This window comes from Haliotis rubra, unplaced genomic scaffold, assembly GCF_003918875.1.
Source record: "Haliotis rubra isolate DU_JTF1 unplaced genomic scaffold, ASM391887v1 Scf77, whole genome shotgun sequence".
NCBI lineage: Eukaryota > Metazoa > Mollusca > Gastropoda > Lepetellida > Haliotidae > Haliotis > Haliotis rubra.
In genome coordinates this window covers 100615-119217 of record NW_025767490.1, presented here as the reverse complement: position 1 = coordinate 119217, position 18603 = coordinate 100615, and the positions used below count along the sequence as shown (strand labels likewise).

At 41.0% G+C, this 18603-nt stretch overlaps 1 protein-coding gene across 1 annotated transcript; it reads right to left on the bottom strand.

The window, feature by feature from the left end:
* LOC124260588 (uncharacterized oxidoreductase YjmC-like) lies at positions 1-16805 on the bottom strand. The gene is made up of 13 exons (XM_046694910.1): positions 16643-16805; positions 15159-15266; positions 13118-13198; positions 12023-12084; positions 10265-10318; positions 9511-9609; positions 7158-7223; positions 6404-6474; positions 5642-5712; positions 5372-5487; positions 2964-3059; positions 1983-2093; positions 1-529 (listed from the first exon to the last, which is right to left on the bottom strand). Exons 1-13 carry the CDS (start codon positions 16794-16796, stop codon positions 452-454), a joined length of 1167 nt encoding a protein of 388 aa, XP_046550866.1. The 5' UTR covers positions 16797-16805; the 3' UTR covers positions 1-451.
* Between the last annotated feature and the right edge of the window lie 1798 nt (positions 16806-18603).

The following is an 18603-nucleotide window of genomic DNA, read 5'->3' as shown; positions in this document are numbered from 1 at the left end:
TGAGAAATTCATATTTAATTACAACAGACAACTAACATGCAAACTGTTCAGATTTCAAAACATTGCTAATGAAGTCGGGTCTTCAGTCAAACAAACTGTTCCTTCGGTCGTCCATAGAAGCTGTCTATCTCACAAAATGGGGAAAGGCACCAAGATTCAGCTGGGCAAACTTGATCTCTCTCCCGTATTAATGCCCTTTATGGTTAAATTATAACGGAATAGATTAAGGTGGCAATGAGAGAGTGCAGAGTTCAGTTGATAGTCGCAGACTTAATTGGTTCAGGATTTGTTACTCCCGTATTAGGTAAGTGTCTTCAAATTGGAGTGTCTGCAAAACTGGGGTGTCTGCAAAATAGGGTAGAGTCAGACACTGAAAGGGTCCGGGATTAACATCTTTCATTCACTCCGGACAGACAATATGTAATTTCTCGAAGCTCGCTGGTTACTCTCTTCAGCTTGTCTTATCATGTTCTGTAGAACCTTGGTTTCTTTTCATTGGATCGACGCCGTACTCCTTTGCAATGTCGTCCTATAAAGAGAAGGAATTCATGTAGGACGCCCTACCATTCTTTCTAGATAGATTGCATTGCTGACTAAAACAATGAATTTATACAATAAGGCACTGTGATTACAATAAACATTACCGTTCAATAATACTGGGGGAATGACCAGTCCCAGCATACTTTCTTCACTCCAACACCCACCAAACACACACGCGCACGCACACACACTTTCCTCTCCATATCTCTCTCAACCCTAACCCATGCTTGTCGTAAGAGGCGACTAACGGGATCGGGTGGTCAGACTCGCTGACTGGTTGACACATGTTATGGCCTCTCATTTTCGTAGATCGATGCTCATGCTGTTGATCACTCGACTGATTGTTTACAGACCGCCGCCATATAGCGGGGATATTGCTGAGTGCGGCGTAAAACTAAACTCACTCACTCTCCCTACCCCTCCCAATCCTCAATTACTTAACAAAATTCCCTCATCGTTGTCCCAGTTTGACATCCAAGACATACATCAAACGGTGGGTTAGACCATGAAGTTAAGACGTACAGTCTTCATGTGGAAGCCAGGGTTCCAATCCCCACAAGGATACCCCACAAGCCCATTTCTGGTGTCCCGCGCCGCAATACTGCTGGGACATTGTTAAACGCGGCGTAAAACTGTATTCACTCACTGACATGAGGCTCACTGCCGCGCTGTGATATGACTGAAATACTGCCGGAAGCAGTGTAGACTAAAGCTTAGTCTTTGACTGTATATAATTTTGTTAGTAACAAATAAACCTATTTAAATTGAAGGAGACCCAGGGAGATTACAATCAATTCCGTAAGTTGCTTATGACCTTCTGTAACTTACTTACGATCGATTGTTGTGTATAAACAAGATGGCGGCGTTTGTTGTAATTCATAAACAAAAGAGACAGAGATTTGGCCTTGAGAAGATATTTCGACACCGTAGTCGTGTTTTTTGATGTTTACAATGACGCTGAAATATTTTCAAGGCTCCATTCTGAAACTGGTAAGCATGCTAGAACCTGGGTTGTCCTCGGAAACCCACCCTTTTCATGCACTATCCGTAGAAAGTAAGGTTTTAATTACTTTGCGTTATCTTGCTAAGGGTGGGTTATTTTTCGACTGCTTGAAAGGGAAAGCAACTCTCACCAACCGGAATCACCAATCTTTCGCGCAGAAGATCACGATTGTAATTTACGATCGAAAGATTTACAATCACGATGCTTACAATTCCCTTACAATAGCTAATAAATTGTTATTTACGATACTTGTAAAGTTGATCGTAGGGCTTACAACTGATTGTAGCTACGATCGCTTTGAGGAACGAGACCCTGAGGAAATCTAGACTTGCTTCATTGTGGCTTTAGCGTTGCAGAGAGGGCTGGGCAGTAGGGAAAATTTTGTGGTTCAGGGACTGTGAGACAAGCTGGGAGCAGTCGTGTACCGACATAGGCTTACAGCGTAATGGATCTGGGATTCTTGGTACGGTATGCCTCCTCGTTTGTCACACATCGCTGTGTGGTTTCTCTCTGGGTCACCGGCTACCAAAACCTCCGTCTCTCCTTCAGCCTGCAACAATTTGTGTCGGCAACATTACGGTACCAGTCACGCTGTCTACATGATAGATCCCGACATGGGTATACGGTATCATCGTTAACTGAGGCTTTGGAATGCACAGGGCAGCAAATTGCGAAATATTTTTTTTCTATTCCTCTATTGCATAATATATAATACATGGTATCTATATCACGACTATATACATTTTGTGAACAGAAATTTCTATATTAGAACAAAAATATCGATACACGCAAATATCCTTAGATATAACGAAAATATTCTTATAAATTGTTTTAAGTCATTTGTTGACAACAATCGTTTTGAAAGTGGTTGAGATATGCATACGTTAATTAATATAGTTAACCGCATCCTACATACAGTTAACCCAATCTTCCATACAATTGAACCGATCCTACATACAGTTAAACCAATCTTACATACAGTTAATCACGTCATAAATACAGTTAAACCCATGAGACATAGAGTTTATCCCATCAGACATACAGTTAAACCCATCAGACATACCGTTAAACTCATCCGGTATACAGTTAAACCAATCTTGCGTGCAGTTACACTCATCCTACATACAGTTTATTCCACCAAACATACAGTTAAACCAACCAGACATACAGTTAAATCCACCATCAGACATACCGTTAACCTCATCCGGTATACAGTTAAACCAATCTTGCGTGCAGTTACATTCATCCAACATACAGTTTATTCCACCAAACATACAGTTAAACCAACCAGACATACATGTACAGTGAAATCCATCATCGGACATACAGTGAAATCCATCATCGGACATACAGTGAAATCCATCATCGGACATACAGTTAAATCCACCATCAGACCTACAGTTAAACCCATCCTACATACCGGCTGTAGTCCTCTGCAGTGGTCAATCATCTGACTCATCCTGTCCTCGAAACCAGGAGCGAAGGCGCCGGGGTCAATAGCCAGGAAACACTGACCCTACCGACCAGAACACAATATGTCTAACAATATCAACTGAGCAATAATGTGTTACATTGTGTAACATGCTTCGAACAATACTGACTGACTGACTGAGTTTAGTTTTACGCCGCTTTTAGCAATATTCCAGCAACATCAGGGCGGGGGACACCTGAAATGGGCTTCACACATTGTACCCATGTGGGGATTCGAACCCGGGTCTTCAGTGTCACGAGCGGACGCTTTAACCACTTGGCTACCCCGCCGCCCGCTTCGAACAATAAGGTCTGTAGTTCACCTTCATTGTCTGTCAAAGATTGTATGTGGATACTCAGTCAACTATATCACATAACATTACCACTTATATACTACCTGTATACCTGTTGTTTCATGATTGACATTGATCAACATAATCAGTGTTGCGTTCATGGTTAAATTACTGTACAGTTGACCAAGGTATTATGGACGTTGCGATATTTTGTTAAATGTTGCATCGCATCGCAACACAAGAGCCAAATGATTCATTCGTAACTACTCGGCCTTTTTCCGTGACCTACATGAAGACTCGGACTTTTATAATACGCCATTATTGCCAAGAATCGTGGCAAACCAATCAAATCGCGCCTAGTAAAATGTGAAATGAGGTTAAATAGTTTATTTGCGATTATCGATTTTCATTATTATTTCCGTGATTATGAACTTATCTTGTTATTGATATTTGTCAACAACATAAGAAACTTACTTAAAGTGACTTTTGTGTTGTATTATTTCTTGGAGTAGCCATATTTGGAAATTTATCTTTCCTCGGAAATAGTCTTAGACTACTTTCATCGCCGTGCCCGTTTGCGCTTAGACAAGGCCCAGTCGTAAACACGAGACGCGCACGAGTCGCCATCCGGTTTGCCGGAAAGCCCTATGATTGTAGGTTCGAATCCCGGTTTATCCGTTTCTGTTTCTAGGTTGATCAGCTTCCTGAGACTTGCATCTCTTCGAGCTTTCCGCACACATTGAGAAACCCGTGAATGTCCGGATTAGAATGATTTTTTAGTAACCCATGCTTGTCGTAAGAGGCGACTAACGGTATCGGGTGGTCAGGCTCGCTGACTTGGTTGACACATGTCATCGGTTCCCAATTGTGCAGATCGATGCTCATGCTGTTGATCACTGGATTGTCTGGTCCAGACTCGATTATTTACAGACCGCCGCCATATAGCTGGAATATTGTTGAGTGCGGCGTAAAACTAAACTCACTCACTCACACATTGAATGGGGCAGCGGAGCGGCTAAGTGGTTAAAGCGTTCGCTCGTCATGCAGATTCCCATATGGGTAAAATGTGTGAAGCCCATGCCTGGAGTTGATAATGCGTGCATATTACTAAAAGCGTTCGTAAAACTCACTCACTCACTCCCGCAATAAGCTAACATGACGTGCCATATATGAAGTACTGTTCAAACAGGTGTCAAATAAACCCATGGTCATTTATGCTAAATTGGTCTTTGATGATTCCCGTTATGTTCCAGTGATTTCATGACGGGTGTGGTGAGTGAGTGAGTGAGTGAGTGAGTGAGTGAGTGAGTTAGTTAGAATTAACGTTCCGGGTGAGAATTGATCTTCAGTAACCCATGCTTGTCGTAAGAGGTGACTGACGGGATCGAGTGGTCAGACTCGCTGACACATGTCACCGCATCCCAATTGCATAGATCGATGCTCATGATGTTGATCACTAGATTGTCTGGTCCAGACTCGATTATTTACAGACAGCCAACATATAGCCGGAATATTGTGAAGTACTGTTCAAACAGGTGTCAAATAAACCCATGGTCATTTATGCTAAATTGGTCTTTGATGATTCCCGTTATGTTCCAGTGATTTCATGACGGGTGTGGTGAGTGAGTGAGTGAGTGAGTGAAGTGAGTGAGTTAGTTAGAATTAACGTTCCGGGTGAGAATTGATCTTCAGTAACCCATGCTTGTCGTAAGAGGTGACTGACGGGATCGAGTGGTCAGACTCGCTGACACATGTCACCGCATCCCAATTGCATAGATCGATGCTCATGATGTTGATCACTAGATTGTCTGGTCCAGACTCGATTATTTACAGACAGCCAACATATAGCCGGAATATTGCTGAGTAAGCCGTAAATATAGAAGAAATATATTCTATTTCTTCCCGACTTATGATCCGTACATACCGTCCTTCTGTTCAAGACATGTAACGAGGATTCTGACCAAGGGTGGAAGTGGAATTCTGTCATGTGGCTGAAGGATGCCCTCTTTCACTTGTAACACGTCTGAGTTGCGTAAGAAACGGGAGGTAACTCCTGACGGCTTACCAGATTCGTCTCTTGTTGCGGACTGGGATGTCTCACATCGGGACTCGAGTTGGATCCGCTGAGGACGCTACTGAACATTTCTACCATCATCGCTAAACCGTAGCCTTTGTAACCACCTGCATAAATATACAAACGCTATATAATTGATCTTCAGTTTTAGTATCATAGCCAACCGTAGCCTTTGTAACCACCTGCATAAATAAACGAACGTTATATAATTGATCTTCAGTTTTAGTATCATAGCCAACCGTAGCCTTTGTGTCCACCTGCATAAATAAACGAACGCTATATAATTGATCTTCAGTTTTAGTATCATAGCCAACCGTAGCCTTTGTAACCACCTGCATAAATATACGAACGTTATATAATTGATCTTCAAGTTTTGTATCATAGCCAACCGTAGCCCTTGAAACTCTTTCCATAAATGAATGAAAGTATATATATAATTGATCTTCAGTTTCAGTATCATAAATGAATTGAAGCATAGTTACATAACTGATCTTCAGCTTCATCGCGGCAAGTAATCGAATCAGGTTTAGACAATCAAGTGATTTATATTGATCATTATCGACAATTCAAACATTTCAATTATCTGTAAAAACAGTTTTCAGCGGTCATACAGTCAAACCAGTAAAGAAAATCATATGAACGGATCACTGAAATTCAGTGGCGACACAATATGTTCGTGCAAAGGGTAAGCACATCCTACTCTGTTGACTGCTACACACAGTCCCCCACTCAGAATGACAACCAAGTCACAGAACCTACCGAAGCAGTCCTCATTTAGACGGCTTTAACGGCATATAAATGGAATGGGATGCTTTTGTTGGAGTGAGTGAGTTGGGTCTTACGCCCTTTTTAGCAATATTCCAGCAATATCAGGGCGGGGACACCAGAAATGGGCTTCACATATTGTACCCATGTGAGGAATCGAACCCGGGTCTTCGGCTTCAGGAGCGAATGCATTAACCACTGGGCTACCTCACCACCGCTTAGTTTGAGTTAAGGTACATTACCTTCATCTTTACTTACTGGTCTGTTCCATGCCCCCCTAAAGGAGTCAGCTTTCTACTTGTTAGGGCCGTATCAGCATCTGTGGTCGACTGAAACATACAACAACTATGTATCAATTTGCCCCTCAGTGTCCTGTTTAATCATACACCTATAACATGAAACTGAGTAAATGGTTGGAATTAAACAAGATATTTAATATTCATTAACCAGCTGTAAATGACAACGTCTATTTCTAGATTTCATCCTGGTCTGCCATATAATTACGATAATGGAATACATCATGCACTGATATGTTTACTTCCCGAAATATAATCTATATTCTGAATATTTTCTGACAGATAGAATTATAAATCTCGATGATATTCAAATTCATCCTAAAAGTATAAAAACCAAACTTCCTCTACGGTTATAATTTCAAAGTGAGGCATAACTGGAGTACCATTAAAAATCACCATTCCACAATAACGGTATTATTGTAAAAAGCTGAATTTCTAAAAACAAATAACTCTCCTAGGGATTCAGGGTGGGTCCCAAGATACACGATTGTGGCAGGACCCGACTAATGGGCAAACGGTATTGGCAAGACTTAACTTAAACGATGGTTTGTCAAGTTAAAAGCATCAGCGCATTATATACGTCATCGCGGTACGGTATTTCGCTTATTAGATGTCAAGATTCTTTAACGACTGATGCCAATTGACCCTGAACCTGTCCACGAAGGAATTAAACAGATGCCGAGTATGTTCTTGTCTTTCGTGAGCATGCAACTTACTTGTCCATTGTCATCAACAGCCCAGCCCTCAGGGATTGGCTCCCCGAGACGATGTTTTATCTCAACCTGGGAGAAAGACAAACAAAGGTAAAGTTCATATTTACATATGGATACACGTTAGGCTAAACGTAGTAGTAGGAGTTACAGTAGTAACGGTGGTAGCTGTAGAAATAGTAGTAGCAGCAGCAGTAGTAGTAGTAGTGGTAGTTGCAGTGGTAGTAGCAGTAGTGGTAGAAATAGTGGGTAGTAGTAGTAGTAGTAGTAGTAGTAGTAGTGGCAGTAGCAGCAACGGTAGTAGTAGTAGTAGTAGTAGTGTGGTATGGTGGTAGTGTAGTAGTAGTAGTAGTAGTAGTGGCAGTGAGTAGCAGCAACAAGTGTAGTAGTAAGTGGTGGTAGCAGCAACAAAGCAACAGTAGTAGTAGTAGTGGTGGTGGTGGTAGTGCTGGTGGCAGCAACAGTAACAGTAGTAGTAATTGTGTGATTGTGGTAGTAGTAGTAGTGGCAGCAGCAACAGTGAGTAGTAGTAGTGAGTAGTGGTGGCAGCAGCAACAGTAACAGTAGTAGTGGTGGTGGTAGTAGCAGCAGCAGTTGTGTGGTGAGTAGTAGTGGTGGTGGTGGTGGTGGTATTGGCAGCAAGCAACAACAGTAGTAGTAGTAATTGTGTAGTAGTGGTGGTAGTAGTAGTGAGTAGTGGCGGCAGCAGCAGCAGTAGTAGTAGTATGTGAATAGTAGTGGTGGCAGCAGCAGCAACAGTAGTAGTAGTAGTAGTGGTGGTGGTGGTAGTAGCAGCAACAACAGTAGTAGTAGTAATTGTGTAATTGTGGTAGTAGTAGTAGTGGCAGCAGCAGCAACAGGTAGTAGTAGTAGTAGTAGTAGTAGTGGCAGCAGCAGCAACAGTAGTAGTAGTAGTAGTGGTAGTGGTAGTAGCAGCAGCAACAGTAGTAGTGGTGGTGGTAGTGGCAGCAACAACGGTGGTAGTGTGGTAGTAGTGGTAGTAGTAGTGGTGGCAGCAGCAGCAACAGTGGTAGTAGTAGTAGTAGTGAGTGGTGCAGCAGCAGCAACAGTAGTAGTAGTAGTAGTGGTGGTAGTAGCATGCAGCAACAGTAGTAGTAGTGGTTGTGTGTAGCAGCAACAGTGGTAGTAGTAGTGGTGGCAGCAGCAGCAACAGTAGTGTGAGTAGTAGTAGTAGTAGTGGCAGTGAGTAGTGTATGTAGTAAACAGTGAGTAGTGGTAGTAGTAGTAGCAGCAACGGTAGTAGTAGTAGTAGTGGTGGTAGTAGCAACAGCAGCATTAGTAGTAGTAGTAGTGAGTAAATGTAGTAGTAGTAGTGGTAGTAGCAGTAATTAGTAGTAGTAGTAGTAGTAGTAAGCAGCAGCAACAGTAGTAGTAGTAGTAGTGGTAGTAGCAGCAGCAACAGTAGTAGTAGTGGTAGTAGCAGCAGCAGTAGTAGTAGTAGTAGTAGTAGTAGTAGTAGTAGTAGTAGCAAGTGGTAGTAGCAGCAACAACAGTAGTAGCAGTAGTAAGTAGTAGTAGTAGCAGCAGCAACAGCAGTAGTAGTAGTAGTAGTAGTGGTAGCAGCAGCAACAACAGTAGTAGTAGTAGTAGTAGTAGTAGTAGCAGCAGCAGCAGTAGTAGTAGTAGTAGTAGTAGTAGCAGTAGCAGCAGTAGCAACAGTAGTAGTAGTAGTAAGTAACTGTGGCAGCAGTAACAGTGTGTAGTAGTGGCAGTAGTAGTAGCAGCAGTAGCAGTAGTAGTAGTAGTAGCAGCAGCGTTGCAGCAACAGCAGTAGTAGTAGTAGTGGTGGTAGTAGCAGCAGCAACAGTAGTAGTAGTAATTGTGTAATTGTGGTAGTAGTAGTAGTAGTGGCAGCAGCAGCAACAGTAGTAGTAGTAGTAGTAGTAGTAGTAGTAGTGGTAGTGGTAGTAGCAGCAGCAACAGTAGTAGTAGTAATTGTGTAATTGTGGTAGTAGTAGTAGTAGTAGTAGTAGTAGTAGTAGTAGTAGTAGTAGTAGTGGTAGCAGCAGCAGTAGTAGTAGTAACGGTAGTAATAGTTGTAAGAACAGCAGGATTAGATGGCAGTTGTGTGTAAAGTAGCAGTAGTTTTTACTATAAACTATTACTGTGACTGATGGGGTGTAGCCAATGTATTCGTAGGAGTAAATGTAATAAATCCTACAAATACACACATCTGTTATCCAGGCGCCACAACCACAACCTTAGAAGCTGACCCGTCGATAGTAAGCACTGACGTTCGCACTAACAGCATGAACAAGTCATGTTTATACAATGAAAGTCACGTTTGTGCATGACGCAAAAATGTATCATGACTTAGTGTTACAACAAGTGGGGGTACCTTTCCGAAGGCTACAGTTGACGTCGCCATATCTAGGACGAAACTGTCGGCGTTGTTGGCTGGGGCAGCCACGCTGATCGGGTTGGTGCCGAACACACCCTGAAAAACATCAGGAACGACAAGGAGGAACAGAAATGTGTATTTATTCAGGGGCGTAGGAACAGTTTTCATGGGGGATAATATATCGAAAGTATTGAAAATCAAAATGAAATTGCAGTTATGGTAAGGTAGATATGGTTTCGTCTTGAAAAAAGTGGGGGTCTAAGCCCCCCCCTACGTCCCTGTTATTTACTCCACAACAAAAGGGCAGGTTCACATCTCCTGTAACATATTCAGGTTCAGGGCTTAACTCAGCTCGCAGATCATTGTTTTCTCCTGTTTGCTAAGGGACATAACTCCTTCGTTCTTGTTCGTGCTGTGCATAATTTCCCGAAAGAATATTTAAACCAATACTTTTCGAAACCAATCTCGATGGACATAATAAATATCAATCTATCATTAAATTATGCAGATGCACAATATGTTTAAAGACCTAGCGATTTTATAGGGGTGAGTGAGTATGGTTTTACACCGCTTTTAGCAATATTCCAGTAATATCACGGCGGAGGACACCAGAAATAGGCTTCACACATTGTACCTATGTGGAGAATCGAACCCGGGTCTTTGGCGTGACGAGCGAACGCTTTAACCACTAGGCTACCCCACCCCTCTCGGGAAGGATGAACAACTCTCTATAAAGCGACAGATGTATTACCTGTTTCGCTCTGGTCGGGACAACTGTAGGTGTTGCGTTGCATAATGCGATTCCCTGTAAACAGATGTGTAAATAGTTTCACGAAAACTGAATTCTGTGGCATTATTTTTTGTAATTTTCACTACTGTGACGTCATGGATGTTGTGTGACGTCATTCAAACATTTGAAGAAAATGAGCTTCAAAGAATTATGAGGAATACAAAGAATAGCCCGCTAGCAGCTCAGAACTCCTATACGATCAGAAGCGGTCATCGCTCATTAATGACAGTCTACTTTAAGTGAAGTAAAACATAATTAGACAATCCTTCAGTATCATGATCGGATCAATGTTAAAAATATATAGACCGAGCTTATAAATCCATAAGTCCTCTTTGTTCTGCAGATAATCTCATCCCGCAGGAATTATTTTTCATTGAATTCATGCATCGATGCGATACTTGATGCTCTTACGGGGGAACTACTTAATGTTCAACACAGGCATGAGCTGTAATTAACACTGCAGCAGAATGTTGTCACAATGTTTTGTTAATGTTAAAGTGCTCCAACGTGGCGTTGTTCAGTGAACTGCTGAATAGAGTGGTCTGGATGGTAGAGCTTTCACTCATCACACGGAAGCCTCGAGATCGAGACCCCGCAAAAGTGCAATGAGTAAAATTTCTGAACCCCAGCTATCATTTAATAGGCTTGGGTTAGAAAAGTCCATGTTGGTTTTAAATGTTTTCAACAGGCGGAACCAGCGAATTCCGATTGTGACAAAAGCTGACCAACCAACTGTATCTACCCGAACAGACGGGCAAACAAAAGTACCCACCCGTGAAGATAGAAGTGAAACAAGCAACAAATGCTATTCGATGGTTGTGTTTGACATATGGGTATAATAGTTATGTTCTAGTTGAGTTTTAGTCAAGTATCATTTGATAACGTTCGTAATATTTGATTTAATTAAATTTCGTCAAATCCGATTTTAGGTGGACACCTTATTTTCCTAAGCAGATATGACTTTCATAACACCACACACGTGACCGCGTTGTCTTTAATATGGTGGCTGAAAAGGGCCATCGCTTTCTCGCCTTGGCATATCGCTTTCTCGAGCAATGGTAACGCTTTCGCTCCTCGTGCTATCGCTTTCTTGTCTTGCGTATCGCTTTCTCGTCCCGTGTTATCGTTTTCTTGTCTCATGTTATCCCTTTCTCGCAGTCGAATTTTAAAGAGAGAAAGCGATGGCCCTTATCAGCCACCATAGTTTAATGGGGGTCTGATTCCGTACTTCAAAATCTTCGGGAATACAAGGGCGTTCTCCACCACCGCGTTGAGTCAGCGTATTTGCCACTTCGTTGAGTGCATTGATCAAAGGTCATCCGTCAGTAAGCATTTACAGCCTTCAGTAAGTAAACACTACCTGCTACTAATACCTGCTGTACGGGTATCGGTCGGCGACCCCGTTCACGAAATCCTCTCAAATAACGAAACTAAACTCCATTCACTGAGCATCGCAGATGTAAGTCGGTCGGAACAAACAGCTTTGCACGGAGTTGTGAGATTACTTGTGAATTGGGGCCTGCGTGCACAGAGCTTTGACAGTATTTAAATACTTCGGAATGTGAAGGTGCAGTGAGTGAGTGACTGAGTGAGCTATTACAACCATCGAACCCAGGTCTTACGCGTGACGAGCGAACACTTCAACCACTAGGCTACCCCTCGGCCACTTCCAGGATTTGTAATTATATCGTATACTCAACATAAGTAAACTTGACTTACTATAAGTCCCTCCTTCATCGCCATCATACTGTAATGAGCAGCAATCCCAAAATGGTTCGATCCTGCAGAAACAGAGAAATACTGTTGAATGTATGATTCATATACAATATGAATTTACATGCATCTGCCAAATGAATATGAAAACGTCGCTCTCAGCAATATTCAAGACGGCAGTTGCGTCTTGTTTTACGCCGTTTGTTAGCAATATTCCAGCAATATCACGGCGGGGGATACCAGAAAAGGGCTTCACACATTGTACCCATGTGGGGAATTGAACCCGGGTCTTCGGCGTGACGAGCCAACGCTTAAACCACTGGGTTGCCCCGACGGCGGTTCGTACGTTGCTGATACACATATGCCCAATACAGGCAATATTGATGTGAGGTGTTCGTCACGTCAGTGGATAATCGAATGTTGCCTTACGCCACAGACACCTAAATAAAAGACATTTACATAATTTTTAAATAAATAAATACAATAAATGAATCAACAAACAACGAAATAAATAAATAAATAAATAAATAAATAAATAAATAAATAAATAAATAAATAAATAAATAAAGTAAGTCAGGATCACACAAGGTCTGCACCCCGATCCCTGCGATCTAATCACAATGAGTATCCAGTTCGACCAACAGGCCCCGATTTCTCGAAACAAACTTAAGTTTTTACTCAAATTTCGAACTGAGTTTGACAATTTGTAACAGCTGAATTTTTAACTCAGGTCCATTTACCAAACTCAAATTGTCTACAATGTTTGATATATCGATTTAAGTCCAACATGGGAAATGCGTTTTCTCAAATTGGAGTACAAATTCGAAGTTAAGTCAAAGCTCAAATTTAAGTTTGTTTCGAGAAATCGGGGCAGATCTTTGGACGTATTCTCAATGAATATGGTGTTAGAATAGGTCTCCACAGCGCTGGGCGAAAGAACAGACTAAACCAGTTTACGGAAACCTACAATGAGTTTTGGCTTCTTCTTTCCCACTGTATCAATCATTTTCTTAGTCCATATAAAACCACGGATAAATCGAGCAATCGCGTCGTCGATCAGTGGATCCTTGTAACCAATGGTGATGCGCACGTACAACTTACTATAAGCTGACACCATCCCCACACCCGTGCTCCTGGCTTTCCTCATGGCGAGATTCATACAAAATCTGCCAACCACTGGCCCTGGAACATATAAGTATATATATACATTAACACAACGAGCATTGGTAATTGTTGATGTGATGGAAGCAAGCAGCAATTACAACGACTAAAACAATACAATAATCGCTAGGGAAATCTATTACGTGCTCTAAAGCGGCCTTCACACGGCAAACTTAAGTTTGACAACATACATGTATGTTCTACAATTTTAAAAGCTGTCAAATTCGCGTTTTGACACATCAAACGCATGTTGTCAAACTATCGTTTCATTTGAGCGCCATATCTCTATCGGTGCAGACACGTGACAATTTCGTTGACTGCGACTGGTTGTTTCTGAACAACACGATTTTGACAACACCGAAGGTTTGATGGTAAAGTTAGTGAGAATAGAGACCGATTCTATTTCTCGACAACAGTTTGCCAACTCTAAAATTGGTGTGGGTGGCGAGTTGTTGTAATGTTCACACTCTCAAACTCGAGTTTGACAACATGTGTTGTCAAGCATTAGTTTGCCGTGTGAAGGCAGCTTAAGACGTCACAAATTCAGTGTGTAACAGTGTCGGGACTACATATGGATCATTGAATGTCCAAACTAACAAAGGCGTAGTGTTTATACTTATTTTACCTGATTTAATAGGTACTACCGCCCACTTGATCGAATCAGTGATGTCCATGTATCATTAAAGAGCTGTGGGGCGGTGGGGTAGCCTAGTGGTTAAAGCGTTCGTTCGTCATGCTGAAGACCCAGGTTCGATTCCCACATGGGTACAATGTGTGAAGCCCATTTGTGGTGTCCCCCGCCGTGATATTGCTGGAATATTGCTAAAAGCGGCGGAAAACTTAACTCACCCACTCACTCACTCATTAAAGAGCTGTAAAAATATTCACCCCACAAGTACGTGTAATATTTTTCATTGTTATCTGTTGACATTTCACCATCCCTGTTCATATGACCTCTCTATTTGTGAACAAAAGAGAAACAAATGAAAGAAAATGATAGAAAAACTGAAAAATAACGTAGGAATCCAGAAGGCGCCAAGGTAATCGGTGGTCAAATCTAAAAAAGTCGGATGCAGCATATAAAAATATATTGTTCAGATTAATAGATGTATAATTTGGGAATGAGGTAACATATTTCTCATTGGTGGAACATTTCTTATTGGTAACAGTCTGTCAGTTAGAACTGTCAGTGAATGTGACCCCCATCTTGGTATTACGAAGATTAATGTCTTGCTGAATTTGTCTTAAAGTTTATGAATTGTGCTTAATTTAGATTTTTTTTTAATTCTGGGTTTGGTATTACCAGTACATAGGAACTATAGCTGTGTCCGTTGCCTCCTAGTGGGGACATATGCCAATCTTTTTACTTTTCATTTAATTCATGGTGTTTTCATACATATGTTCCTCACATCCATGATCCTATACATAACCCCATACATGACCCTATACACCATGCAGCGTATTCGCCACACGTCATTCACCGTTGTAGCTGATAGGTGACGTGTCCACAATACATAAACGCCAACTGCTAGAAATCATGTTAACATTTCATTTAAAAATATAATGTATTCCACTCTACATATGTTTTTGATTGTTTCTTTGTTGTTTACCGCTGCACTCAGCAATATTCCAGCTATGCGACGGCGGTCTGGAAATAATCGAGTCTGGAATAGACAATCAAGTGATTGACATCATGAGCATCGATCTACGCATTTGGTATACAACGACATGTGTCAACTAAGTCGGTGAGACCGACCACTCAATCCTGTTAGCCGCCTCTTATGACAACCATGGTTTGCGGAAGACCAATTCTAGCCCGGATCTAACGGGTGTCTAAACATGTAAGAAATTGCGATTGTCTTGTCACTGCTGACAATATTTCTAATGAGCAAAATACAAAATTACACCTCAAAGGAGCGCACGTAGGCAGCCTACGTGGTTTTCTTGAAGGTGTATTTTTGTAGGCTGCACATGAACATACCTAACATGTTGTTTCCATCAACAAGAGCCGTTGCTACGGATTCCTTGACAACAATAGGTTCTTGGTGTTCCTTCTGGTTGAGGAATTGATAACTTTTTATGTAGAAACCTGAAACAAAGTACACAACACGTATTGACTCGCATATGCGTTACATGTAATGACAACATCTGGGTAAAATTTGTGGTTAAGGCATTTACACAAGACGTAAGCATGGCTATTGGAGCAATTGGAGCTATCCTTCTTCCTAATCTTCTTTGTGCATATAAATCAGATGGGCATCTTTAACACAGGGGAAAATTGGACAAGATGTATAACGTAAGTATCTCATTCCCATCCAATGATTCACCAAAGTAAATTGTCTAGACATGCAGTCAGATTCACATTTACATCGATGCATAAAGATATAGACTGACAATTTTTTTTAAGAAAATCGCTCCACACGACTTTATGACACAAAGGATGACTTCAACTTTCCAATAATACCTTTATGTCAAGCAATATTTCAACAGTTTGATAACATAGCTTTTGCGGTACATTCGAGCTAGCTCTTTCTTCGAAGATTTCAATAGGGCGTCACACGTGTCTTGCTCAAAGGTTGTTTGGTGAAAATTGCAACATTAAAGATTTCAAGATGTATTATGGTAGATGGATTCAAGACATTTCAAAGTTTGACGCATCAGTGACAAAAATGGTGTTTAGTGCAAGCCCCTTGTTTGCCTCGTATGATGTTTCAGGTGAATAGTTGACATGCCTTTGCGTGTCTTTATGACGGTTGACACTGCTCCAGTGTGTCTGCTCTAATACACAACTCCACTTGCGCTTATTTTGTAAGCAAGGGTCTAATGTTATGGGCGTTCTCAAATTGTCGCCCCTAATCGTCAGCACACAAGGTCAGCGATCTAACTCAAACGGCCCCGGGGGCTTGAACAAACATGAAATGCCGACAGCTTAAGTCTAGAACACGTACGTTTGTGTACCCATTGATTTACTTTGCTGTAATAATCCCGAATATCAAGGAACATTTGTTTTGAGATTTTACCCTGTAATAGTTCCTACGTTTGGGAGTGCTTGTTGAAGACCGGAACGATATCAGAGGCCACGGAGACGTAGCATTATCATCATCATGTTATTCCAATGAACGATGCCAACAGCATGCCTTTCCCACCATAGTACAACACTGTGATGTGGGGGTCAATGACACAAGGCGGTCAAAGCTATACGAGTAGGTCAAAGAATCAGCTGATCAGTACTGTACCGACCAAAAATGTACGACTACTTTGTCCACGAGAACTCAAAATCGACGTTAATTACAGCTAGAAGTTGCGGAGGTTGTACATTTCACTCAATCCTCATTTGATCAATTTCAATCTATTTGCGAGGATGCAGTTCAAGTGTGAGATTGGTGTCTCGTATCGCGACAAGTGAAGTTTGAGCAGTAGTGTACATGTTTTATTCTATATCACGCCAGGGCGAGATTTACTTACGTAGCCTGTTTAAACCGTGACTGTAATGGCCTCTACTGTCAGCATCTGCAACAACCTCTGCCAGAGAGACAGCATGATCAACGGGAGCTCCGACCTTGACCATGCATCGCTTACAAAAATCCAACAGATCATGCCTTCTCACGACGTACTCCATGGACGCGGCCATTTTGAATCTCGTGTGATAACTACCGCGAGATGTTCTGGTATTTGGGCCAGATGAGAGTTAATCCTGCTTGTCGATAACAATATACAATGTACTACTTATGCAAGGACACGTTGTCCGTGTATCTACGTGTATGTAATCTCTAATCAGTCCAGCTCAACGCATATAGATAAAACGGCTTATCGCTATGTAAATATTATGTTTGAGCCGTTCTGATACATATACAGTCTCCATTGTAGCTGCTTTGTCCGAAGGCTATTGGTCATATATACCACTCAAATATATATATTTCCCAAATTCAACCATGTGAAGAAAAAGGTATCATTTAAGTCCATATGACCAACGTTTGAAATGTACGTAGCATTTTACATTTGTTTCTCTGGTCATGAAATAAAAGAGCATTTATTAGACTATGAACAAATATGACAAATGTGTGTGAAAATGATCATGTATTTCATATATTTATCACACTTGAAATACCTGTAAATGTTGTTCGTTGATGACACAGGTTTAAATACCCTTGAAATCGTGTATTACTAGGTTTACATGTATCGTTTCGTTCATATTATCCTAACTTTTCGGTCACAGGTGAATGAATAATTACCATGTTGACAGAAATTTATTTAAATGGTTCGGTAATATAACGGCATTATATTACCATTATCAATGACGTCATGCGCTAACTGGTAACAAATGGCGTGGAGATCCACGGACATTTCAAGTTTCCTGTGAACATTTTGTTAGCCCAGACTTTATCGGTGCAATGAAATGACATCAGGGCAGTAACTTTACAAAGGCTTACAGAGAGTATAGAGATAAAAGTATTTGATATGAAACAACGCCATAAGTAGTTCATATGACTAAAAATGCTTACTGTGTGGTTCCCTGTCTACCACATTTATGTCCATGCTGGCTATATTTGAAACCTTTTTTCAAAAATAAATTAATGGATGTACAGTTACATTAACTAAATATGATTGTTTTTAAGAAATTATTCAGATGAGTATGTTTCCGCCAGCACACAGATAATCCAAAACCCGACATCCGCCACCCCTAGAATATAATAGTCAATTCCAAAGTATATTCAGGGGTTTTACTATACTCATGACGGACAAATAGTTTTCAGGCCTACTTTCTGTTTTCATTGGCAAGTCATAACCATTCACAATCTGCTGGAACTGAATTCTGTTTTTTTTATTACTAATAACGGTACATGTCCTTTTACATTTCATCAAAGATAATGCATATAACACAACGCATGTTTCAGCTGATAAATTATTGATGCCGTTATTAATAAAATTTAGATTTAAAAAAGTGAGGTTGGGGCAAGAGAGAGATATAGGAAAGTGCAAGGGTGCAGAATAGAGAAACTCACTATGTTAATCTGAAATTTAGTCGTCTTGAAAGAGTCATAACCATTTTGTTTTAGAGTCAGAGTGGTGTTCCCCTAAAATGTATTTTTCCAAATGGTAGTGTTTTATATGAGGTAGAACAGTTGGTCGAAATTTAAATCCGCGGAGGTATATCTTACTTTATTGATGTATTCCTTGGTAACAGTGAAAATATGATTAACTAATACACTTGCTTCAGGGTCCCCCAGTAGAAACTTAGTAATATCGATATTGAGGCAAGCGCCAGTCTTGGAATTGTACCAGCTTGTAAAATGAGAGATTAGGGCCTAGATTTTCGAAGCTCTCTTAGCGCTAAGATAGTCGAAAGTGCCATACATTAAAGGTCACATGCAACGTTAAACACAACTTTGCAGATTCTGATACCTTTCGGTATGGACTTACCGAAA